Consider the following 25,695-nt stretch of genomic DNA (forward strand, 5'->3'; position numbering starts at 1 on the left):
CATAGAACCTACCAAACTGAATCATGAAGAAATAGAAAATCTGAACAGATCAATTACTAGCAAAGATTTTGAATCAGTAATCAAAAACCTCCCAATGAAGAAAAGTCCAGGATCAAATGGCTTCACGTGTGAAATTCTACCAAACATTTGAAGAAGAATTAATACCAATTCTTCTCAAACTCTTTCAAACAATAGAAATGGAGAGAACATTTCCAAACACATTTTATGAGGCCAGCATGACCCTGATACCAAAGCCAGACAAGGACACTGCAAGAAAAGAAAATCACAGGCCAATATCCCTGATGAATATAAATGCAAAAATCCTCAGCAAAATATTAGTAAATTGAATTCAATACTAGATTAAAAGAATCATATACCAAGATGAAGTAGGATTTATTCCAGGGATGCAAGTATGATTTAACATATGCAAATCAATAAATGTGATGCTGCACATTAACAAAATGAAGGAGGAAATCATGATTATCTCAATAGATGCAGAAAAATTACTTGACAAAATTCAACCTCCTTTAGTAATAAAAACTCTCAATAAACTGGTTATAGAAGGCCTCATCATAATCAAGACCATATGTGATAAGCCCACAGCTAACATCATACTCACTGGTGAAAAGCCAAAAGCTTTTCCTCTAAGATTAGGAACAACACAAGGATGCCTACTCTTGCCACTTTTTTCTTTTTCTTTTCTCTTTCTTTTTTTTTTTTTTGCCACTTTTTTTTCAATTTGGTACTTGGAAGCCCTAGCCAGAGCAATTAGACAAATAAAAGAAATAAAAGGTATCCTAATCAGAAAGCAAGAAGTAAGACTGTCTCTGTTTGCAGATCACATAATATTATATATAGAAAACCCTATAGTGTCCACCAAAAAAATATTAGAGCTAATACATGAAATCAGTAAAGTTTCAGGAAATAAAATCAATATACAGAAATCAGTTGCCTTTCTATACACCAACAACTAACTATTGGAAAGAGAAATCAAGAGTAAAATTTCATTTACAATTGCATGAAAACAATAAAATACCTAGGAATAAATTTAAATAATGAGGAGAATTATTGGGTTGACCAAAAGTTTGTTCTGGTTTTGCCATGTTATGGAAAAACCCAAATGAACTTTTTGGCCAACCCAATATTTGTGCATTGAAAACTGTGAGCTGTAGACAAAAGAAATTGAAGAAACAAATAAGTGGCAAATATTCCATGTTCATGGATTGGAAGAATTAATATTGTTAAAATGTTCGTAGTACCCAAAGTGATCTACAAATTCCATGCAATCCTTATCAAAATTTCAATGTCATTTTTCACAGAAATAAAAAAACCAATCCTAAAATTTGTATGAAACCACAAAAGATCCAAATAACCAAAGCAATCAAGAAAGAATAACAAAGCTAAAGGCATTACACTTCCTGATTTCAACCTCTATTACAAACTATAGTAATCAAAACAGTATGGTATCAGTATGAAAATAGACACATAGATGAATGGAAGAGAATAGAGAGCCCAGAAATAACCCATGCAATATAGTTAATTAATTTTTGACAAAGGAGTCAAGAATATATAATGGGGAAAGGATAGTCTCTTTAATAAATGGTGCTAGGAAAACTAGGCATCTACATGCAAAAGAGTGAAATTGGACCTTTATCTTACACCATACACAATAATCAACTCAAAATGGATTAAAGACTTGAAAGTAAAACCCGAAACCTAGAAGATTTTATAGTTGTAAGCTCCTTGACATTGGTCTTGGCAATGATTTTTTGGATTTCACACCAAAAGCAAAGGCAACAAAAGTAAAAATAAGCAAGTGAGACTACATCAAACTAAAAAGCTTCTGCACAGCAAAGGAAACCATCAACAAATGAAAAGGCGACCTACTGAATGGGAGAAAATATTTGCAAACCACATATGTAATAAGGAGTTAATATCCAAAATATACAAGGAATTTATAGAACTCAACAGCAAAAAACACACAAATAACCCAATAAAAAATGGGTAAAGAACCTGAATAGACATTGTTTCAAAGAAGACATAAAAATGGCCAATAGGTGCATGAAAAGTGCTCAACATTATTATCAGAGATATGCAAATCAAAACCTCAGTGAGATATCACCTCATAGCTGTTAGGATATCTCTTATCAAAAAGACAAGAGGTAACAAGTGTTGGTAAGGATGAAGAGAAAAGGGAACCCTTGTACACTATTGGTAGGAATGTGAATTGATTACTCCATTGTGGAAAACAGTACGGAGGTTACTCAAGAAATTAAAAATAGAACTACTATATGATCCAGCGATTCTAATTCTGTATATATAATTGGAGGAAACAAAATCACTATCTTGAAGAGATATTTGTACTCCAATGTTCACTGCAGCATTATTTACAGTATCTAATGTATGGAAACAACTTAAGTGTCATTAAATGGATCTATAGATAAATTACGTTATATATACACAATGGAATATTATTCAGCCTTAAAAAGAAAGAAATCCTGCTTTTGCAATAACATGGATGAACCTGAAGGGCATTATGCTAAGTGAAATAAGCCACACAAAAACAAATATGCATGGTATTGCTTATACGTGGGGAAAAAATGTTGAATGCATGTAAATAGAATAGAATGGTGGTTGCCATACGCTGGGAGTGGGAGAAATTGGGAGAGGCTGGTAAAAGGGTACAAACTTTCAGCTATAAGATGACTAAGGTATTAGGATCTAATGTAGAACATGGTGAGTATAGTTGACTATACTGTATTGTATAATTGAAATTTGCTAAGAGAGTAGAACTTAAGCATTCTCACCAAAAAAGGAAAAAAAAAAAGAAATATATGAGGAGGACAGATGTGTCCCACCTTAAATGTGGGAATCCTTTCACAATGTATATGTGTATTAAATCATCATGTTGTATACTTTAAAAATATTACAATTTTATTTGTCAATTATACCTCAATAAAGCTGAAAAAATTTACTTAATTAAAAAAATCCTTTGCCCATGTTGAAATAGGTTGTTTGTTTATTGTTGAGTTGTAGGAGTTATTTATATATTATAAATATTAGTTGCTTATCTAATATATGACTTGCAAATATCTCCTCCCATTCTGTGGGTTGTCTTTTCACTCTCTTGATAGTGTCCTTTGATGCACAGACATTTTTTTTGATGAATTCTAATTTATCTGTTTTTTCTTTTGTTACCTGTATTTTTGGTGTCATATCATCATTAAAATGATCATTAAAATAATGAAATCATCATTAAATCCAATGTCAAGAAGATTTCTTCCTATGCTTTCTTCTAAGGCTTTTATAGTCTTAGCTTTTATGTTTAAGTCTTTGATCCATTTTGAATTAATTTATGTATATGGTGTAAAGTAAGGGTCCAACTTCATTCTTTTGAATGTAGATATCCAGTTTTCCTAGTAACATTAGCTGAAAAAAACTCTCCTTCCCCTACTGAATAGTCTTATATGTGAGCATTTATTTTAGCGCTCTCTATTCTTTTCCAGGTCTATATGTCTGTCCTTATGCCAGTGCCACACTGTTTTGATTACTGTAGCTTTGTATTAAGTTTTGAAATCAGGAAATGTAAGTGTTCCAACTTGGTTGCTCTGTTTCAAGATTATTTTGATAATTAATAATAAAATCTTTTAAAGTACAACCCAAGCAGAGTTTATGTGTTTATAAACTGTATGTGTCCTGTATGAAGATTTATGCCAATGGCCACATTTATATTTTAAGCCTGACGTGTCCTGAGCTCTGGACTTGGAACTGCCTGACATCTCCACCATGCTTCTCAATATTAACAGGTCAAAAACACAGTTTTAAATCTCTTCTTTGAAATTTGTTTCCACTGGTTTCCATATCTTAGTAAACAGCATCACACACTTTTACTCTATTTTACCACTGCTCTCCTCCCCACCCCCCACCATATTCCATCCCTCAAGTCCTATTGGCTTTTCCTTCCAAACATCTCCCCAATCTGACCACATCCATCCTTATTACTGTGTCCAAGTTATGGTCATTATGTCCCTCCCAACCCCCTGACCCAATCTATTCTATTCACAGAAGTTAGGAAGTCTGAGAAAAGATGAATTCTGGAATCTTACCTTTAAGACGTTTGTCCAAGTATTCTAGGATTAATCTGAACATTTGTACTACTGCAAGAATTAAAGATCCAAATGCTAGGGATCCAGTGTGATATCTGGGCAAAGATAAAATGAGAATAAATGTTAAAATATTTTTACTATTAACTAAAAGGATGTTAGTTAATTTTTATTGGTAAAAGGGATCTGCAGAAGGATTGATAGGAAAGAGCTTCTTATACTCTCTTATTCAGATTGACAAATGTCTCCATAGAGGATTTTAAACCATATACATCCGTTTTGCACTTCATCTATGAAAATGATACCAATAGCCTGTCATCTTATGATGATTTTATGTTTGAGCTGAGCAATGAGGAAGCACAGACAAGTTAGTCCTTAATCTTTAATTTGGTGCCCTCCCCTACCTCTTCTCTCCAGTAACCTTTTAGAAGGATATTGCCTGGGTAGGGATTATAAAACTGTGGCTATAAAACCAGACAAAGCCAGTGGACATCTATGAATCTTGAATTATATCTTTGACCTCAAGTACTTTGCCACTTCAATTATAAGATTGAATTATAAGCACACTAAACATAACTGGGAAGATAGGTGTAGGTTTCAGTGTGAAACTTACCTTATGGCTCGTCCAAATGCAGTAAAAAGTGGATATGGTGGGATGTCATCAGGTTTTTTCAAGGCCCAGTAATAAGAAGCAAAGGCACCAGCAAGGGCACACTGACCCAATGCAATGACAAAATTTATAAGCCAGAGAAAGACAAATAGATTGAATATCTGGAAGGTAGTGATATATTGATGGTACAGGCTCTTTCCACCATAGAAAGCAAAATGACACTGAGCCCCAGGGCAAGCTTTGGCAATTTCAGTTGTATTAAAAATCTGCACTCAGGAAAAAAAAAACACGAATAATATAATATTAAGTGCTATTCCAAGATAACACCTTCCTTGCCTTCTCTTGTGTGGCCCCCAATCCCAGCTCTTTCTTTTTTCCTATTAGCTTCTGCTGTTATTTCTATTTTCTATAACATCACTTTATACAATTCTTTAATGAGCTCTGGAAAGTACCTCATTTTTCCTTCGTATGTTCATCAGTCTGCATCCACTATAATTTCACATTTATTAGTGTTGTTGTTGACTGTGCCTGCTTCTTAGGTGTATGACAGGACAAGTGAGCTCAGGAAATAGCAGTGCTTTCTCTCTATTCTGCCTACCATTTTCAGTGCTCTCCTGCTAACACTTGACCCACCCTCCCCTTCTCTACAGTGATCCTCATCAATGCACATGGTCTCTATTTCAGGATGATTCCTACCACTACTGCTAGATGAAATACAGTAGAGTTCTGTATTGAAGTAAATAAAAGAGTTTGTTTTACTTACCTCTGGATTACAGGTTTTATTTTCATGTTTACATTGCCCCTCTGGGGCTATGACTTTGTATATAGGTACCCCTGATGTAGCCAAGTAACTGAGTGAACTCTATTAAGGATAAATTATTTGCTGGTAGATTTAATGTAAATGGACAAGAAAGTAATGCAAATAACTCAAAAGTCCACTGAAAGATTAATTACAAAAAACGAATCTTTTAATAATTCATTCATTCTCAGACCCAGAGTAATATAACGTGGGTCAGCTGCACTGAGTGGCCCCTTAAAAACAGTGAAATATGGGCTTCCCTGGTGGTGCAGTGGTTGAGAGTCCACCTGCCGATGCAGGGGACACGGGTTCGTGCCCCAGTCCAGGAAGATCCCACATGCCGCGGAGCGGCTAGGCCCCTGAGCCATGGCCACTGAGCCTGCGCATCCGGAGCCTGTGCTCCGCAATGGGAGAGACCACATCAGTGAGAGGCCCGCGTACTGCAAAAAACAAAACAAACAAAACAAAACAAAACAAAAAAATACAGTGAAATATAAAAAGATTTTTTTACATATTGCAAAGGAGGAGTACCACATGTGAAGACAAAATAAAACAAAATGTACCATGTGACCTATCTGAGGGGAAATTCAATTGGTACACTGAAACATTTTTAGAGCTTAGCAATCATAATCTCCATCATTACCATCATCATCATCATCATCATCATCTCAATTATATCTTTAGGATGTTCCTAGTCTTTCCCAGATGGAAACAGACACAAACTCCTAGCTCCTGAATAGTAGTGTGTATCTGAGGTTTGAAGGGGTCAATTACCAAAGGATACACTGCTATCACAGCCCAGTAGGAAATGCAGATTGAGAGGAAAATGAAAGTTAAAACTGGATAAATTAAGGTAGTAGGGATGTATCCAATGGCTCTAAAATAAAACAAATAGTTGAAACTGAAAATGATCCAGTTATAATTTCTCAATTAAAATTTTATGTTAGAACTAGAAATAAGCCTTTGACTGAATTCATTCTAAGAACAGTGGTAATAACCATCAACTCTTTTTTGCTGATGTATACTTAGTTGGTTTTAAATTTTTATTTATTCATGTTTAGTAAGTTAGAGGCATTCTTTCAATGCTCATGTTTGATTCCTGCCAAAAGTTCCCCAAACCTTCTCCTCTTTGGTTATTTCTGACTGATGCATAAATATTTGATGAATTATAATCATGGTATTTCTCCCTTTTCCTTAGACTTTTAAAATTAGAGAGGACCTTGAAGGTCATCTGATCAAATGTGAGAATCCATCCCTAATTTAAGAATCCCTTCTGAACTATCTTCAAAACATGTTCATTAGTCTCTGGTGATCTCATTGAGTGAAAGGAACTTACTTTTATATGACACAGCTTATTCTATTTTCTTAACAACCAAAGTATTAGAAAGTTCTTCCTTATCTGCCTGCATGTAATTCACATCCACTACCTTCTGGAGAAGAAATGACCACCTTTTCCATACAGCAACCCTTCAAGCAACTCATTATTCTTTTATTCTCCAGGGTAATAATTCTTTTGATGTTTCCTCCTAAGATATGGTTTCTAAAATATTCATATCCTAGTTGCCCTATAATCTTTTCAGCATATGATACTGAATTAACCCTATGCTGTTTGATATAGCCACTGAGAACTATGATGGAACTATTTCCACTCCTAATGCATTGACACATTTTAGATTCATTTTTGTATTTGTTACCTTCTCCACCTCACTATTTGGGCTATGCTATTCTCTCTTTTCCCCAGACACTGCTGTTCAGTGAATTATTGGGCATCCCTATGTTTACCCTGTATTCTCATGCACATTTATTCCAGCTCTTATTTTCCCTTGAAAAAAAATTATTAACCAGTCACAGTAGTAACTGCCCTTTCACACACACACACACACACACACACACACACACATTTAGAGGCATAGCAGTGGGATAAGTGAATTGTACAATATCATATTATTTAAGAAATAACCCAGCAAGTCAGTAGTTTTCAGTGGCTAATGATAGGGCTTCAGTTATTGTGGGAAGGAGAGAGTTTAATTTAACAAACTGCTTGTTAACTATTTCAAACACTGGATTTAGGTGGCACTATTATTATTATAGATGATGATTTTGTTAAAACAATCCTTAAAGACTATTTAAAATAATTTGGTCCTTGGTCATTAACACCTCAGTTTCCATCATTCTAAATAGAGAACATGACCTATTGGCTTTGTAGTAACACTTTCCTTGCTGTTTCCATGCATTATTCAAAAGTTTAAAGTATTATCCTCAAGTGACCTTTTGGAATAGTTTAGAAACTGTAGGTGTTATTACCTCACAACATGAATTTTATGAAAAATTGTTTATTCTGTAGCATTTTAAAATAAAAATGGCTCTGGGTATAAAATGTTCCTGAATTGAGAGCTGTAGATACAAAATGTATAGTCTGGTAGTGCTAGGACCAATTATTCTGTCTACTGGCAAGTTTTGTTACTTATACAAAACTAGCAAAAGCACATAATTGACTTTATAGAATTATGTTGATTTAAAGTTCTGCAAATGATCTCAACCATTAATATTAACATATGACTCAGTATGGGAATAATATAACTAACTTTTATATAACACTTTATCACTTACTTTCACATAAGTTATCCTCCTAACATATATTTGGTGTTAAAAAAAAAAGTGCTAGTGCATAGAATACACGGGTTTTAGATTTATTTTACCCTATGATAATTGAGGTTTGGGGATTTTGAAAGATTTGTTAGCATGAAGATTTTAATACGTGGCAGAGTCTGAACTTGAACAAGTATTCTTGAATGGAAAGCAGATTTAACAAGCCATCTTAAAGGGAAAATAGTCTGGGGCATCTACAAATAAGCAGTGACCGATATGACTGATTGATATACAGTATATGAGTTTCTTCATCAAGGCCTTACTTGCTCCCCTCCTTCAGCAGGGCAATGGAGATGCGGATTCGGTCCCTGAGGAAGATCAGGATGAGGATGATGAACACTTCAAGGATGCAGAGTATTATCACTTTAAACAGGGGGAAAAAAAAATAGTGTGCAATGCAAATCAATCCAAAAAGCAAACTTTCTCTGTAAAAGTTGGGACTGATCTTCATGATTATTTCTACCAATTCTGACACTTCATAATTTAAGCAGTGATACCTCTCCCAAAATACCAGTTTTAGAAATTAGCTTTCAAAACCTCCCAGAAACGCTAAAAAAATCTAGATTAAAACTTTTAGTTAGAGTTTAAACAACTCAGTTGGACAGGCTTCATTTTATCTATGGAAACATTTCACACCATTTGTAGAAATGAGAAAATAGGCATGGAAGGAAGGAAGGGCTGCTTTAGTCAACTCTATTTTAGATGTTTTCACTTTCACTCCTTTGAGTAAGAGAATCATTACAGAAGAAAATTTCTGGACTGCCTCCCCACTCACAGTTCCTCTTAATTAATTGATCTTGCTGATGGACGGGGTGGGTTCTGAGATGCCACATTTTAAGTTTCACACTCCACCTATCATGGCTGCCATTGATGAAATCAGAGTGTAAACCCAACCCAAGTTGTGTAATAAAAGTCTCAGAATTAGAATTAAGGGAATCTAGTTCGGTTTTGAATTGAAGTTTATAAACCTCTTGAACTAAGAGTTATACACATTTAATAAACTGTGTAAAAACCATCTTTATGTGAAGTAAGTGAACCTGCAAAGAAAGAATAAAATGTATATGTGCAAAGAAAGAGAGCAAGTGGAGGAAATCTTGGCTCCTTTTTGGCTTTTTTTTCCTGGATCCACATACACTTGAAAGTCCAGCTGCTTTTCTGCTACTTTGAGTTTGGTGAGACACTTCTATATTCTTAGAATAAATACCCCTGCCTTGCCTCCAACTTGTTCCTTTGTTTCTTTTTACTTAAAGCCAAACAGTCCTAATTACTATATTTCTTCAATTCTAAGACATACCTTCAATTTAGTAATGTCCTTTCAGGAAAAGTAAAGAAATCCTTTATTAAATGTCTATTCATTGATTATAAAATGCATCATGACCTCAGAGATGTTAAAAAGTGAAAAGGTATGGATCCTAAATTAAGGAAATATAGTACTGCTAATAACAAAATCTGAAATTATAAAAGAAACTTAATGGAAAGTTAAATTCCTACCCATGAAAGAATCCGTTCTAACGTTCTTTCTAGATAGTTATTCCGCTCATGTCTGAACACTTCCAGTGATAGGGCACTCATTATTTCATTCTATTGTTATACCACTGAGATTCAGATGATAGATCACACTTCAGTTAGTATCTCCAAGTAAGTAGAAATCAGTTAACCCAGAGATGTGGGAGGATCTTAGTAATGTATCATCTAGCTACTACATCTTCTTTTAGTTAAACAATGTATTTATGTTTTTATGCAAATTTGATTCTTTTAAAACTAAACTGAGTCCAAAATTGTGGAGTATAGCCATATTAACCTAAAATCATTATCTTCTTTGGACAAACTTAAGAATATGAAATATATCAGTCACTTTATGTTCTGAAATTGCATTGAAAAAGAACATTGCATATTAAATTTGTACCTTTACAAAATTACATATTTTAAATGGTTATATTAGAGAAATTTAACTGTCTTTTGAATTTATATATTATATTCCCTCCTTTTGTTTGAGCAATAGCAAACAATAGAAACATATTTTTTGAGCCCCTATAGAGAAGCTGGTATAAATCTAACTTTACCAAAGAGGCTGGGATAATTAATAGAAATGAGAATAGAACCATCTCCTAACACAATCCAAGACTCATAAAAATTATAATTTTTGCATGTATAACTTCATATTTTTTGTGTTTCTTTCAATTAGTATAATTTCATACATATACCCTTGTCTCTGGTGCCTAGGATTTCATCAAACACAGAGCAAGTAATCAATTAATGTCTGATAAATGAGTTGTGAAAGCTAACATTCATTTGAGGAAAGATAAGTATTGCTAGACTTGAAAATAAAAGCAAGTCCTGTTTTCTCCTCAAAGTACCTATCAACTTTTCCAATGGCAGATTCTGATCATCTCAATGATTTTTGTGTTGAAGGTCCTTAAGAGACAGCAGCAGGATGACCATAGAACCTGTAACTAAGATCCATCTGAGAGTAAAACTAGAGGTTTCAATACATAATGGATGAGATTTGTCATCTTTAGATAAGACAGATGACAGTAAGTGGACTGCTGAGGAGATATGGAATCACTCAAATTCAGAAAAAGTAATGAGAATGTAAGTTCTAAGACACCTGATTTTTATAGTTAAAAAAAATGGCTATCAATGAAGTTCTTCTGAAACATATTTGAAAAAATAATGTGTTATGTGAAGGGAATTAGCTGCATGAGGGCTAGAAATGGGAACCCAAAGAGCAAGAATTTGGCATTTTGATCTAGCACTATCCAAGGAACAGAGAAAAACTGAATTTGGCAGACAAAGGAATCTGGTGGGGGTTTCTGTGCAGCAGAGCTAGGTCATCAAGCTTGTCATGAGCCTGAAGAAAACATCTCTCAAGACTATCCAAGGGTCTCTGCTAAAAAACTTTCTCATTAGTAATCTTATTCCCCATATGCCTTGACCCCAGGAAAGCAGTGTCTTAGGTGGTATATATGTCTGTATTCTGGTCACAGAGAGAGTACCCTAATAGTTTTAACGAATAAAAAGGCACTCTGGTGACATGTTGTGAGCCTGTCCCTGATGAGTTTTGGGTGAAGTGGCAAAATTTAGATTTCAGATTTATCGTGATGGGATCCATGCTGGAATCATGATACTCTCCAAGATACTGCCCCCCTCTTAGGCTACCTCTGGGCTCCTTACCAGGCATCCTCAAACTTGTCTTCCCTGGCTCTCTAACTTCAACAGTATATGAAGATGAAATATTTTTAAAGCACCATGTAATTACAGATCATCTTTAAAATCTTGAATAAATAACATGAATCTCTGTAAAGTGCAAGGAATAGTATAATAAAACAATTCTAGAAATATAGGGTTGAAGCCATCTCTGAAATCATCTAGCTTTTAAAATTTTTGTTAATATTACCCTTAACTAACTCAATCTAAATAAACATTTCAAAAATGTAAATTTCTTTTCAGTTACTTATTATTCCAATTCTATAACAAGTTGTTTAAAAGTCTTGCTATGAAAAATTTGTTGTTTCTTATTTTTCTTTTTCCTTTTTCTATTTTTAAAAACAAGTTTGAAAAATCAAGCATTTTTTCCTTTTAAAATACCTTTCTTGGATATCAGATTAATGGCTATAAATGTCTATATCCAACCCATTTTAAGTTGAAGGCAAATAGCTTGAGGTCATTGTAAAGTAACATTTTCCTAGATTATATAATAAATTCTCCTCAATGACTTTTCCATTTATTGTAGCTAGTATTATTATAGACACACTTATTTTAATGACATTAGCAATAAGTATATTTTAACAAGTTATACCAACCCAAGTTTTCCTTTACACAAAAAGATGCTTTCTTGTTATTACAATTTTAACAAACAAGTTTTTAAAATCCACTCACTAATTGCGAACCATGTTTGTTTCAGTTGAAAGTACATGCTTATATCAGTCTGAATCCCGATGTGAAATACAGTTAAGTGAGAATTTGGCTGTCCCTGAAGACTGCTGTATTCCCGGTAACAGTGCCATATTCCTTGAAAAGGAGAGAAAAGTAGACTAATATAAAATGTTATTTTCTGAAATATAAGCTATATACTTATAACACATATCTACATGAAATTGATCAGCATGGTCATTTTTACAAAGGCAAGATTCATATTTCACATTAAATATTTTATGTGCATCTAATAGTCTAAATGTGCTACTGTATTCAGTATAAATGTTTTCAGTGTTTGTCTGGATGACTGTGGCAACATCTGGCTTTAAATGACCTTTTAACTAGAAACAACCTTAATGTCCATCAATAGCGACTGGTTAAAAAAATTATGGTATATTGGGCTTCCCTGGTGGCACAGTGGTTGAGAGTCCGCCTGCCGATGCAGGGGACACGGGTTCGTGCCCCGGTCCAGGAAGATCCCACATACTGTGGAGCAGCTGGGCCCGTGAGCCATGGCCGCTGAGCCTGTGTGTCCGGAGCCTGTGCTCTGCAACGGGAGAGGCCACAACAGTGAGAGGCCCGCGTACCGCAAAAAAAAAAAAATTATGGTATATTTGTACAGTAGAATACTGCATTTCCATATAAAGAGGAGAAAGTCTAGTGTTAGTGAATGATCACCAGATGTTTTGTTAAGTGGAAAAAAGAAAAGTACAAAATGATATAAAAATATGCTATAATTCATATAAGAAGTAAGAACTATATATATTTTCTTATACACACGTAAAGTATCTCTGGGAGGATACATAGAAATACAATATTTTTTGCTTCCAGGGCGGGAAACTTGGTGACTAAAGAGTAGAATGAGAAGGAAAATTTTCACTGTATAAACATTTTATCTTTTAACATATAATCTATTTTAAAAGCAAATTTAAAAAATAATTTCAGTTGAAAAAAGCCCTTGTGAAATCTTTTCGATGGTGAAGGAATGCCTTGATGGAACTATCTAAAAGCATATTCTTATCAAAGACTGGGTCCAGGCAAGGCAAACATGGACTTACTGTATTTTCCCTAAGACTCTGTGTTTCAAACTGTATATGACTTTTCACATGGTCTAGATAAAGTTGGAGTAAAAAACAGAGTTAAGAGGCCTATTTATTTTAATGACCCATGGGTCTAGATTAGGTCCGTTGGATATGTTCTAGCAATAATGAGGAAAATAGCTTTTAAAACCTCTAAGTGTAAACTAACCAGTTTTTTTCCTAGATACAAGGTGAGAGGGTATGGCCCATGGAAATACAAAAAACTAAATTAGAAAGGACAGTTGTTTCTCAAAGAAATATAAGATAAATTCCTTCCTTTTAGACACTGCTTTCCCTGTGAATTTTTAAAAATTCCTTTAAAAATGCTTTATGGAATATTTGATACATTCAAAATTATATGTAATGCAGATGTTGGTTTTAAAGCATACAGTAAAATAAACACATATGAATGCATCAACTATCTTAAGATTTTATCATCCTAATTTTGCTCTAATTACACAAAATAAAAATTTTTCTTCTACCTGAGATTTTCATCCTATCATAACTACCGCGTCTCCCTGCCAAAGAACAATTATTCTGAATCCTGTGCTTATTATTCTCTTATTGTAGCAGAAAGATACATTGAAATATCTCCTTAAGGGGTATTTATATCCCATAAAGATTTATTATTTATTGATTTATTATTAATTCTTATAGTTCTATGACTTTTGAGGCTATTTTTAGATGCATACATGTTTAGAATTAGTATATCTTTTTAGTAAATTGTATCCTTTATATCTCTAGCAATGCTTTTCATTCCAAAATCTATTTTGTCTGATATTATTATGGCTATGGCAGCTTTCTTTTGGTTAATGATTACTAGTATATTTTTATCTATCCCTTCACTTTGAAACTTCCAATTTCCTTATGTTTTGTGTAACTTATGTAAATAGCACAGCTCCAATTTGTATATTTATATCTTAATCTGACCTGACAATCTCTGTATTCTACATGATGAGCTTAATAAATTTATATTTAATGTATTGCTATATTTATTTTTCAACCTTCTTACTTTTTGCTTTTCCTGTTCCACTTTGTATCTGTACTTCTTTTCTTCCAATTCTTGTCCTTTAAAAATTGATCAGTTTTTGTTTGTTTACTTATATTCTATTTTCCCCCTCTACTGGTTCAGAGATGTCTTCTCTGTTTTTAGAATAAATTACCCTTGCAAACTGACTATGTGTACTTACTAACCAAGTCTAAAGTCAACACAAGGAAATACAAGAAACTTAGATTACTCAATAATCACCCCAGTCTGATTATTCCTCTGTATTTTACTTATGTACAGTTAGACCTCAAAAAATTGGATATTATCATTATTTTATACAAAGGTTGTTACACTCTACCTACACATTTACCAATTCATTTTCTTTGCTCGTCATTCTTTCTTGCATCTCATACATTTTTGTGGAATCATTTTCCTTCTTGAAGTAGGCATTCTTTTAGTATATGTCTATTTGTAAACTCTGTTTTTTGTTTGTCTGTTTTTTGCGGTACGCGGGCCTCTCACCGTTGTGGCCTCTCCCATTGTGGAGCACAGGCTCCGGACGCGCAGGCCCAGCGGCCATGGCTCACGGGCCCAGCCACTCCACGGCATGTGGATCCTCCTGGACCAGGGGCACAAACCTGTGTCCCCTGCATCGGCAGGTGGACTCTCAACCACTGCGCCATCAGGGAAGCCCCTAAACTCTGGTTTTTACTTATCTTAAAATATCTTTATGTTACTCTTATTCTTGAAAGATAGTTTTGCTGGGTGTACAGCTGTAGGTTGACTGTTATTTTTTCTTAGCTCTTTGAAGGTATTATTCTACTTCTTTTGTTGCTGTCAAAAAGTCTGCTTCAGGGACTTCCCTGGTGGCACAGTGGTTAAGAATCCGCCTGCCAATGAAGGGGACACGGGTTTGATCCCTGGTCTGAGAAGATTCCACATGCCATGGAGCAAATAAGCCCGTGCACCACAACTATGAGCCTGTGCTCTAGAGCCTGCGAGCCACAACTACTGAGCCCACATGCCACAACTACTGAAGCCTGCACACCTAGATCCCATGCTGCGAAACAAGAGAAGCCACCGCAATGAGAAGCCTGCACACTGCAATAAAGAGTAGCCTGGGGGCTTCCCTGGTGGCACAGTGGTTGAGAGTCCACCTGCCGATGCAGGGGACACGGGTTTGTGTCCCGGTCCGGGAAGATCCCACATGCCGCAGAGCGGCTAGGCCAGTGAGCCATGGCTGCTGAGCCTGTGCATCCGGAGCCTGTGCTCCACAATGGGAGAGTCCACAACACTGAGAGACCCGCATACCACAAAAAAAAAAAAAAAAGAGTAGCCCGCGTTCGACGCAACTCGAGAAAGCCCACACGCAGCAACAAAGACTCAATGCAGCCAAAAATAAAAAGAAATTAAAAATTTTATAATTAAAAATAAAGTCTTCTTCAGCTTAATTCTTCCTTTGTATATGATCTGTCTTTTCTCTCCAGTTGTTTTAAAAGTCTTTTGTCTTTGGTCTTCTGAAGTTTCACAATTTCTTTCTTTTACATCATTAATTTCTTGCTCTCTAATGGGTCATTCCAAACAGTATACAAGCATGTTGTTCTTTCTCACATCTTAAAGAATAAAACAAAAGATATTCTACTTTTGACACTCTTCCCCCAATCCACTGCCCAATTACTCCCCACTGCAATAAAACTCTACAAAATAGCCATCTATATTGTCTATCTGCAGTTCCTCTCCTCCCATCCTCTTTCAATCCACTCTAACCAGATTTTTCTTTCTCATTATTCTACCAAAACTGCCCTCATCAGATTACCAGTGATTTCATCACATTTCTAAATCCAAGGCCTAGTCTCAGTTTCTCAATTCTCATCTTTCTTGACCTATCAGCCCCATTTGACATGGTTTATCACTCCTTCTGCTTTTCTTGTTGTTTGTTGTTGTTGTTGCTGCTTTTTAACTTGGCTTCTATAACATCACCTGCTTTTAGTTTTCAAAAAAACCTGTTTTAACTCAGTTGTCTTTGCTGGTCCCTTCTTTTCTCCCTGACCTCTTAATGTTGGAGGATCTCTGAACATCTCTACATATACCTATTTTTTTGGGTAATCTCAGCCAGTCTCATGGCTCTAGTGCTCCTGACTCCTAAGTATATTTCTTTTTTTTTTTTTTTTTTGGTTTGTTTTTTTTGCAGTACGCAGGCCTCTCAGTGTTGTGGCCTCTCCCGTTGTGGAGCACAGGCTCCGGACATGCAGGCTCAGCGGCCATGGCTTACGGGCCCAGCCGCTCCGTGGCATGTGGGATCTTCCTGGACCAGGGCACGAACCCGCGTCCCCTGCATCAGCAGGCAGACTCTCAACCACTGCGCCACCAGGGAAGCCCCTAACTATATTTCTTTAGGCTAACTCTCTCTTTCTAACTCCAGACTGTATATTCAACTGCCTACTTGACATCTCCACTTTAATGCCTAATAAACACCTCAAACTCAACATGTTCAAAATTACACTTCTGATCAATCCCCTTTCTGAACCAAAAGGTTTAGAACCTTGCTCCACTCAAACCTTCCCTATCTCAGTTGATGTCAACTCCATCTCTCCAGTTGCTTGGATTAAAACCTTAGAAGTCATCCTTGACTCCTGACACTCTCTTATGAACTGCATTCAATCCATCAGGAAATTCTGTTGGTTCTACATTAAAAACCTATATGACCATCCTTATTGCTACCACCTTGGTCTGAGCTTCCCTCATTTGGCACATGAATTGCTGCAGTAACCTCTTCACTGATCTTATTGCTTCTTCTCTTGCCTCACTATGGTTTCTTCTCAACACAGGGACTAAAGCTGTCATCATTTCATATCCCTTCTCTACTCAAAACCCTACCTTGCCTCCCCATTTCACTCAGAGTAAAAGCAAGATCTTACAATAATCTGTAAGTCTCTGGCCCTCCATAAATTCTATGACCTCATCTCCTATTCTCCCCTTTACTCAGTACACTCATCCATACAAGCATTCTAGCTATTTCTTCAACATGCTCCCATCTTCAGGACTTTGTGCTAGCTGTACTCACTGTCTGGAACTTTTCCTTTATCTCCAATGGCTAACTCCATTGCCTCCTTCAAGTGTTTTCTCAGACCTCTTCTCCAAAAGGCCTACCCTACTAATACTGCGATTTGCTCTCCTTGCCCTACCATGATACTCTCAATCCCCCTTTATCTATTCTACTTTTTCTTTTTTTCATGGCAAGAATCACCTTCTAATAGATAATTTGTTTAGGCTATAAGTATCAGAGAGTAAGAATGTTTGTCTTTTTGTTTACTGTTCTTTCTCAAGAGCCTAGAATAGTGCCTGTTACACAGCAGCTGCTCAACTAATATTTGTTGACTGAACAAATAAAAGAAAGTACAACTAGATATGGGTGTCACTTCCCTTACTCTCATTGGTATAATTAGAGCTTCCTGTATCTTTGAATTTATACCTTTCATCAGTTCTAGAAAATTCTCAGCCAATACCTTTCAAATATGTTGATATATTTTAGGCCCTTCTCAATCTATTCTCTCTCTCTCTTAACCACACAATCATATTTTGTCCTCTTGTCACATTCTGCTGTATTCTGAGTAATTATTTCAGAGGTTCATCTTTCAGTTCATTAATTCTCTATTTTACCATTTAACTTATCAATTTAATTTCTAATCTAACACTATATTGATTTGTTTTGAAAAGTTCTATTTGGTTCATCTTCATGTATGCCTGGATATTTTTGATGATTTCTTTTTTTTAATTGTATTTTTAATTCTTAAACATTTTATACATGATTATCTCATGTTCTGTATCAATCCATATCTGAATTCTTGGAGGCCTCAATCTGATATTTATAGTTTCTTTTGTTTCTTTATTTTATATAAATTTATTTATCTTATATATATTTTTTGGCTGCGTTGGGTCTTCATTTCTGTGTGCGGGCTTTCTCTAGTTGTGGTGAGCAGGGACTACTCTTCGTTGTGGTGCACGGGCTTCTCATTGCAGTGGCTTCTCTTGTTGCAGAGCATGGGCTCTAGGCGCACAGGCTTCAGTAGTTGTGGCTTGTGGGCTCTAGAGCACAGGCTTACTAGTTGTGGCGCACGGGCTTATTTGCTCCGCGGCATGTGGGATCTTCCCAGACCAAGGCTCGAACCCGTGTCGTGGATTCTTAACCACTGCACCACTAGGGAAGCTCTCTTTTGTTTCTTGCAAAAGACCATTTCCTTGCATGTTTGGTAATCTTTGATTGTAACTCATACTTTGTTCATTTAAATCTGTGGAAACCTGGTGATCTGAATTGAAGGTGCTTTCATCTAGAGGGGATTTATATTTGTTTTTGTTGGCAACCAAAGGGTACTACCAAACTGGGGTCGCTTTATATGTTTTCCAGGATCCCAGACCTACTCCAGGAGTTTCAGGTCTGACCCTCTACTCTTCTGCTGGCTCTGAGTGTCCTGATTGTAGCCCTGGTGTGGTCCGCCCATAATTCCATATGTGCTTCCTGCTCGGTTCCCCACAGTTTAGCTTGTGGGTTTAAAATGGTTTTCCTTTTGGGGAGATTTCCTTTACTTCTGGTAAGCTCATCAAAAAAAATACATTACATAAAACAATACAATACTATTTTATGCCATTATTTCATAGCAAGAGGACTCTTCAGATTATTAATTCTTCCATACTGGTGGATGTGAAAATCTCAGCAGTGTTTTCCAATTTATTTTTCTATTGCCTTCTCACTCCTGTCCTAGTGTTTGTTTGTTTGTTTGTTTGTTTTTAAAAGTATGTTCCCTGGGCTTCAAGTCCTCTTTCCTCAATAATATTCCTGCATAATAACAAAATAATAGATACCTTTTACTGAACAATTACTATGTGCTAGGCAGCTCTCTAAGTACTTTATATACATTATTTATTAACACTCACAGATTCCTATTATACAGTTGAGGAAACTATGAATTAGAGACACTATGTACTTTCAGAGAATCACACAATTAATATGTGATGATTCTAGAACTGTGCCTTTTTTCAAACTCCAAATACATATTTGTAACCATGGTGTTATATGGCCTCTCCTATATATCTCTTAATTTGTTCTGGTCAGTGAGAATTGTTCACATGCTCAACTTCTAAGATGGCAAAGGAAAGGGGATATTTTGAGCTCCAAGGAGGAAAATGACTTTTAGACAAAAAGCTTTCTTGGGAGTTTCAGATTAGAGGACAGCAATTCTTGCGTTCCTCTACCAGACTGACCCACCTCTTCACGGGCAGCTGCACAGGAGGAGCAGATAAGGAATAATACCTGGAAAGACGTGAACAATTGTCTAGAAACTTATTTAGGATAAGGAGCAGGATAATAACAATACCCCAAGACATGCTCAGTGTTTGCTGTATTCCAGGGACTGTTCTAAGATCTTTATATTCATTGTCTCATTTTACACTCACAGTCTTGTGAGATGGAGATACCATTACTGTGCTGATGTTATGGATAAGGAAACTGAGGCTTATAATCATTAAAATTTTCCAAAGTCTCCCAGTTACATTATGGAGCTGGGATTGGAACCCAAGCTAGCTACAGATTTTGCAGATTCTGCTGGTTTCTAATGCTGACATGTTTAAAGCTCTTCTTCTTTGAGTGACAAAAATAGGAAATTGTTATTTTTGGTATCTGTGACCATAAAATCTCATTGTCAATCTAAATGGTGTTGTAGCAGAAATAATTATTTTGAATAGAAACCTCTCAAACGTTCATATATTGGCCCATACATTTATTAGAAGACTGAGAAGAAACTGCCATAAATGCTATACTGTTCGTTAGGAGAGACTTTAATTCCTTTTTTAGTGTTTGCATTTTACCTGTACTGCTTTTGGCAGGATTGAGTTAAAAAATAGAGCTCAACCTTGAAATAAAGTAACTCTCCATCCAATGTGTAATTCAGAATACTTGCCTCTAGAGGGTGATGCCTCATTATGGAGTACTGGACAATTATTAAAATATGTGACAGTACGTGGATTAAAAGTTCTAAGTTGAAAGAGGAAAACAGATCAATCACACTTCTGTAACAATGCAGACCTGGCCTTTGATCTGATAGAAAAGTTAAAGGACTCAAAGAAATCGTCTGAAATATTTTTCATTAACTTTAAAGGGATTCTTTTCACCTCCTTCTTAATACCCATGAGGCATGAGACCAAAGGCTGGTAGAGAAAAACAGTAGAACTTTCTGATAGCACTTTTTTTTCCAAGATAAAGAAGAAATAATAGAGACAATATATGCAAAATTAAATAATTGTTCTCAACTTAACAACTTTTGGAGGGGAATAATTAAACTCACTGCAAGGAAAATGCTTTCTGGTGATTGATAATGGGGACTGAAAAGAAAAAGATTATTTTGATATTTGGTGATTTTAAGAGGGTGATACCTACCATAAGCTATAATCCCAATCACACCAAAGGTGAAGAGCCAGAAGAGGAAGCCAGCCGTGAACCTCAGGAGTATCACAAACATCCAACTGAGGAGCATGGCGATAGTCAGGCCACTGGAGGAAAAAATGCACAACAAACACAGGGGGCCAGTGTGCTAAACATAGCAGAATGAGCACAGCAAGACAACACTTTTTCTATTCAAAAAGATTCTTGATTATTTTACCTGGCTATAGAAACATTTATAATGTTAAAAAATATAAATAATTTTTGCTGTTAAGATTTTCACGTGAAAGAGTAGGACCATCAAGGACTTTACACATGAATCAATTTTGTGCCTAGGTAAACTGAAGTTCAGAATCAGTTGTTCCAGGAAAAACCACAGTTCCTTATCTGCCACAGTCCCTATCTGCCACAGTCCTATTTTTTTCCTTCACACTTACCCACCAATGTAATATTATGTAATATTATAATTACCCATGTTATGTAATATAACACTCTAGCAGTAAGGGAACAAACTTAGGGCAGAAAGACAAGCAAAATAACTGCCCCACACAGTTCCTGAATCCATGATTTTGCAGTCATTATCATTCTGGACTAATTATCTCTAATCGTTTGTGATGTCTAACCTCACTAGACATTTATTTTGGGCCCCCAGTGATCTGTGGGCCATTATTTGAGCCGTGATAAGGCTTCTGTGTCTCCTGGGCCACGCAACTTTATCAACCAATCAGCAGCATGAATATTACCCTTCTGTTTCAATTTCTTCCTGGGGTTTGATTGAGCTACTAGAGGTACTTCTTACCCCCCTGCCCCCCATATATCCAAGTTAAAGTCATATTGGATTCTTCTAGGTAATTTCATCAAAGAGAACTCACTAAGATTGGAAATTTGGCTGATGCTTCTATTAAGAACTGACACCACTTGTGATATCTGCAAGTTTCCAAACAGAGCTTGGCACATTGATTGAGTTTATTGTCTTCAAATATTATCTTTAAAAAGAAAATATTAATAATACTGTCACTGGATAGATGACAGCATGTATCAGAGCACCTCCTCAGCTTGCAGTCTTGCAGAGCCTAGGCTTTTAACTTCAGAAGCCATTCCTACATTTTCCTTTATGTTTCAGAAATGCAAATCTTATGTCTGAAAATTTAAAATCTCCTCTTCCCTTCAAATGTCTTTTTCAGCTTCTCTTAAGTACAGTGACTTTGATGATGATGATAACACGCATTATGTGGAAGCGCTGTGTTAAAAAATAAGAATGATCCTTTGGAGGTCAAGAGGAGGACAAATGAGTACCAGAGAAATAACACTGCATCCACTGTAACGTGTGATGAAAAGCAAACATACCACAGATATGGCCCTGCGTGACTTGAAGTATATGTTTATAAGAGGACTTTTACTAGTGATTTAATAAAATTAAATTTACATTCTTATAACTTTCTGCTATCACTGGGCAGATTTCCAAATATCTTTGCCTCATCTTCACTCTGTCTGAAAAAGAAAGTGGCAGGAACTGAAATCCAAGTCAACCTTTTATTCATGACTATGAATGGGGAATTTGAAGAAAGAAATTCTACAAAGATAAAATGAGAATGGGGCTGGAGAAGAAACACCTAAGCTTTCACTTACATGAGAATCCAATACCACGTTGTTGCATAGTCTTCAAACACTTTCACTCCAATTGCCCTTGCATCAAGGACTTTATTGATACCACTGAATTCAAAGAAGGAAAAAAAATCAATTATTTTTTGACTACCGCTAAACAGAAATGTTCTTGTTATAATAAAAGGGATTTGGAAGCTGCAGTTCTAAGCATATTTTTAGAAACCATTTATCACTAGTGACTCTTTTCCTAGCCACAACAATACATGAGGTGTCACTTCAGTAAGCCTGCAAAGGTAGCCAGCTACAGCTGCACACAGAGGGAACGTGGCTTCCAAGAGTGATAAATAGACCCCTCTCCAACATATGCAACACACCCTCAGTGTTGCAGAAGCCTCACTATAAGACATGAATTTAGATGGTAAGATCAGCTTTTAACTTATAAAATCCATAGAGCCAATATAAAATCCATAGAGCCAAGAATGAATACGATATTTAATTCCCCTTCTTAATCTTCTGACAGCTCTGTAGCAGGAAGGCACAAAGAGGCACATACAGAAAAGTGCACCAATCGTTAGCATCCAGTCTGATGAATTATCAAAGTGAACATACTTAGTAACTACAGCACAGTCAGTCTTTTCCCCCATGTGCCCCAATTACAACACCTCCCCCCCTTCCCCTAAGGTTAACCATAATCCTGACTTTTGTGATAATAATTTCCTAGTTTTCTTTTTAGTTGTACCATTTATATATGCATCATAGGGTAATTTAATTTAGTTGTGCTTACTTTAAAATTTTGCATCAATGGAATTGTACTATTACTTTATGATTTCTTTCACATAGCTTTATATTTGTGAAATTCATCCATGTTGCTATCATATTCTAAACACACAGGAACTGCACTATTCTACTCGGATTGCTAAAATCTTTTGAGAAAGAACAATAAATTTTTTACAATGCCTTTATTTTTTATTTTAAATTCAACAACTAAGCTATGAAATGGTACTCTGTGTGTTTATATTTGTGCACATACAAGTCTGTGTGCACCCAGAGAATTGTATCTCCCAATAACGTGGAACACCATGATGCATACAGCCAAGGGAAACAGAAAATTTACTTCACTGTAGTTAGTCCATAGAAAATCGACACAGTACTGATAGAGCAGCATCATTGTTGTTCCACCTTTCTTAAGGCCCCCTTCCCTTTAAAATATCTAGCAGTTTTATTACTTCAGTCATTTTTTTTAAATGGTGCTTTAAAAAAGCATGGGCTTTTTAAATTATGTTTATTCAAAAGTAAATTATACTAAGGTCTTGCGATCTGTTTCCTGATGTCTCATTTCTATACCTGTTGATAATGAAAGACTTAACCATTTTGAAAAACATAATTGTTCTTTCAAATTCATTCTGCTTTCTCTTTTACTTGGCTTTCTTAATGAACACATACCGAGTTCTCTAATCCACAGTGACATGGATATTTCAGAATAATACATAATTCTTCCTGCATAACCCTTAACCTAATGGAAGTTTTAGTTTGGGGACAATAATGGGATGCATCAAAATTGAAAATGGGAGTGTAAACAACATACTTTGCAGCTGCCCTGAGTTCTACAGCATTTCTTGTCTTTCCACTTCCATCTTCAAACACTGTCTTATTTCCTACTGTTAAAGTGCCATTTTTAGTAGAAAAGTCAGGGAAACATCTCTGGAGATCTGTAAAAATAAATTAAAATTATGATAATCACTTTCTTCCTTCATGATGTCCTCCCTTTCTTAAGCCTTCTGTTATTTATAATCAAATTCTTACTAGACAATGTATAAATTGCTGAATATAGATAACTGCCCATTACTTGATAATCAGATTTTCTGATGATTTTAAGACTGACATGGAAAGCAAATACGATCATAATCTGAAGCTACATTTAAACTTGCTGATTATTTTATACATGGTATATTCATCAAGTAGCCATAAGAAGGACACACAGCACAGGTTTTATAAGAGTAATACTGATAACCTCTCTCTCATGGTAAACACATTTTAATAAAAAGGCTATATTTACTTGAATGACTGGATGAATTTATTTTGTTATTTTACAAAATTCTTAGATACTCCTTGAGTGAAACCTTGAAAACCAGAGTTTAGTGAACACTTCCTTGGGAAATAAGAATCAGCGCAAATTTTAGGTTACTAAGACAATTGAATTTTTATTTTCAAAGTCTGAATAATTTTTCTCTCTTCCAGCTCATTTACAAGTTTTTTTTAAGAGGGGCTGGAAATGGGAATTCTAAAGCTATCAAAAATGGCCCCCACTTTGAAAACTCGCATTTCTGAGAAGAGTTAATTTACCATTCAATCTTCTATGTGCTTATTTTTAATTATACTGAATCCTTGCCTCTTTACAAATCTTTATTACTAAAAATGTTTTAAAACCCCAATTTTAAATGAAGAGGGAAGAGCAATCAGAAATGGATAATTTTTATATTTTTTCTTAGAAGAAGTATCAGAGACTTGCATGGGTTTGTATGGAGTATAAACCTGAAAATATGAAAGCGGCTGATATAGAGAAAGAAGAAATATGTCCTTGTAAAGCTTTTCCTGACTTTCCTCTCTTAAAATGGTCTGATCTACCCACCTTCATCTTCCGTAGCATTTATAATCAGGGTGACTGCTTCAGTGCCCTCTCTCTCTCCTGCTCTTCCCTGGCAAATCTGACATAGTAGCCTCTACCAGATGCTTCCATTCCCTCTCAATCCAACTGTATTTCTGTCTCCACCTCTCCATGCAAATTAGCCTCCCAGTGATCCCAGTGACCTCCTAGTTGCCAAAACCGCCAAATCTTTTTTAGTCTTCATCCTGCTTGAACCCATTACCTAGCACAGTGCTTGGTACATAGTGGAACTCAGTAAGTATCTACTGTTGAATGAATTAACTTTCTGTTGAATGAGTCTTTGACATGGGAGACAACACCTGCCTTTTAAAACAGGCCCAGGTTCTCTCCTGCCTTCCCTTCTTCCTTTCTGTGTACTCTTTCTCTTTCTGCTCCTTCAACATGACTGTTCCCACATACAGAACCCCCGAAACTTGTTCTACATATTATATCTGGGCAATAACTCATCTAGTCTGTTAGCTTTAATTACTAAATATGCTCATTATATGTTTGGAAAGTAGAGAAAATTTTATGAAAGAAGATACAAAACTGTACATAGTTTTACCACCCACAGTGAACTATATTAAAATTTTGGTGCATTTCCTCCAGTCTTTCTTCTATAAGAATTTTTTTGAGTTATAATTATACAGTACATGAGAGGTTGTCCCTTGTTACTTTCTTATAATATTACTTATTTCCATTTATAAAAACTTTAATGAGTGAATTTTATTAGCTGCATACTATTGTTTCAAGTACTATACTTAATCATCTATTGGGGGAATACAAGTGATTTCAATATTTATCTTAATGTTTCCTTCACTAGACTGTGAAGGACTGTGCCTTATTCATTTTTGTATCCCCAACGTACAT

The 25,695-nt window shown here is 35.6% G+C and overlaps 1 protein-coding gene across 2 annotated transcripts in view; it reads right to left on the bottom strand.

Annotated features, from left to right (window-relative positions):
• Window positions 1-25,695, bottom strand: part of SLC44A5 (solute carrier family 44 member 5) — a gene marked incomplete at its 3' end in the record, with an annotated part of 382,825 nt that overhangs the window by 20,777 nt on the left and 336,353 nt on the right. For both annotated transcript variants that reach the window (XM_082612771.1, XM_082612770.1), the window contains exons 8-16: window positions 23,767-23,890; window positions 22,206-22,289; window positions 20,574-20,686; window positions 12,041-12,172; window positions 8,425-8,524; window positions 6,297-6,389; window positions 5,477-5,564; window positions 4,717-4,979; window positions 4,107-4,201 (exon numbers count right to left, since the gene is read on the bottom strand). In XM_082612771.1, coding sequence (XP_082468897.1) covers window positions 4,107-4,201; window positions 4,717-4,979; window positions 5,477-5,564; window positions 6,297-6,389; window positions 8,425-8,524; window positions 12,041-12,172; window positions 20,574-20,686; window positions 22,206-22,289; window positions 23,767-23,890 — 1,092 coding nt within the window. The remainder of the gene's footprint in view (window positions 1-4,106; window positions 4,202-4,716; window positions 4,980-5,476; window positions 5,565-6,296; window positions 6,390-8,424; window positions 8,525-12,040; window positions 12,173-20,573; window positions 20,687-22,205; window positions 22,290-23,766; window positions 23,891-25,695) is intronic.

This window comes from Mesoplodon mirus (genome assembly GCF_964341445.2).
Source record: "Mesoplodon mirus genome assembly, chromosome: 3".
NCBI classification, from domain to species: domain Eukaryota; kingdom Metazoa; phylum Chordata; class Mammalia; order Artiodactyla; family Ziphiidae; genus Mesoplodon; species Mesoplodon mirus.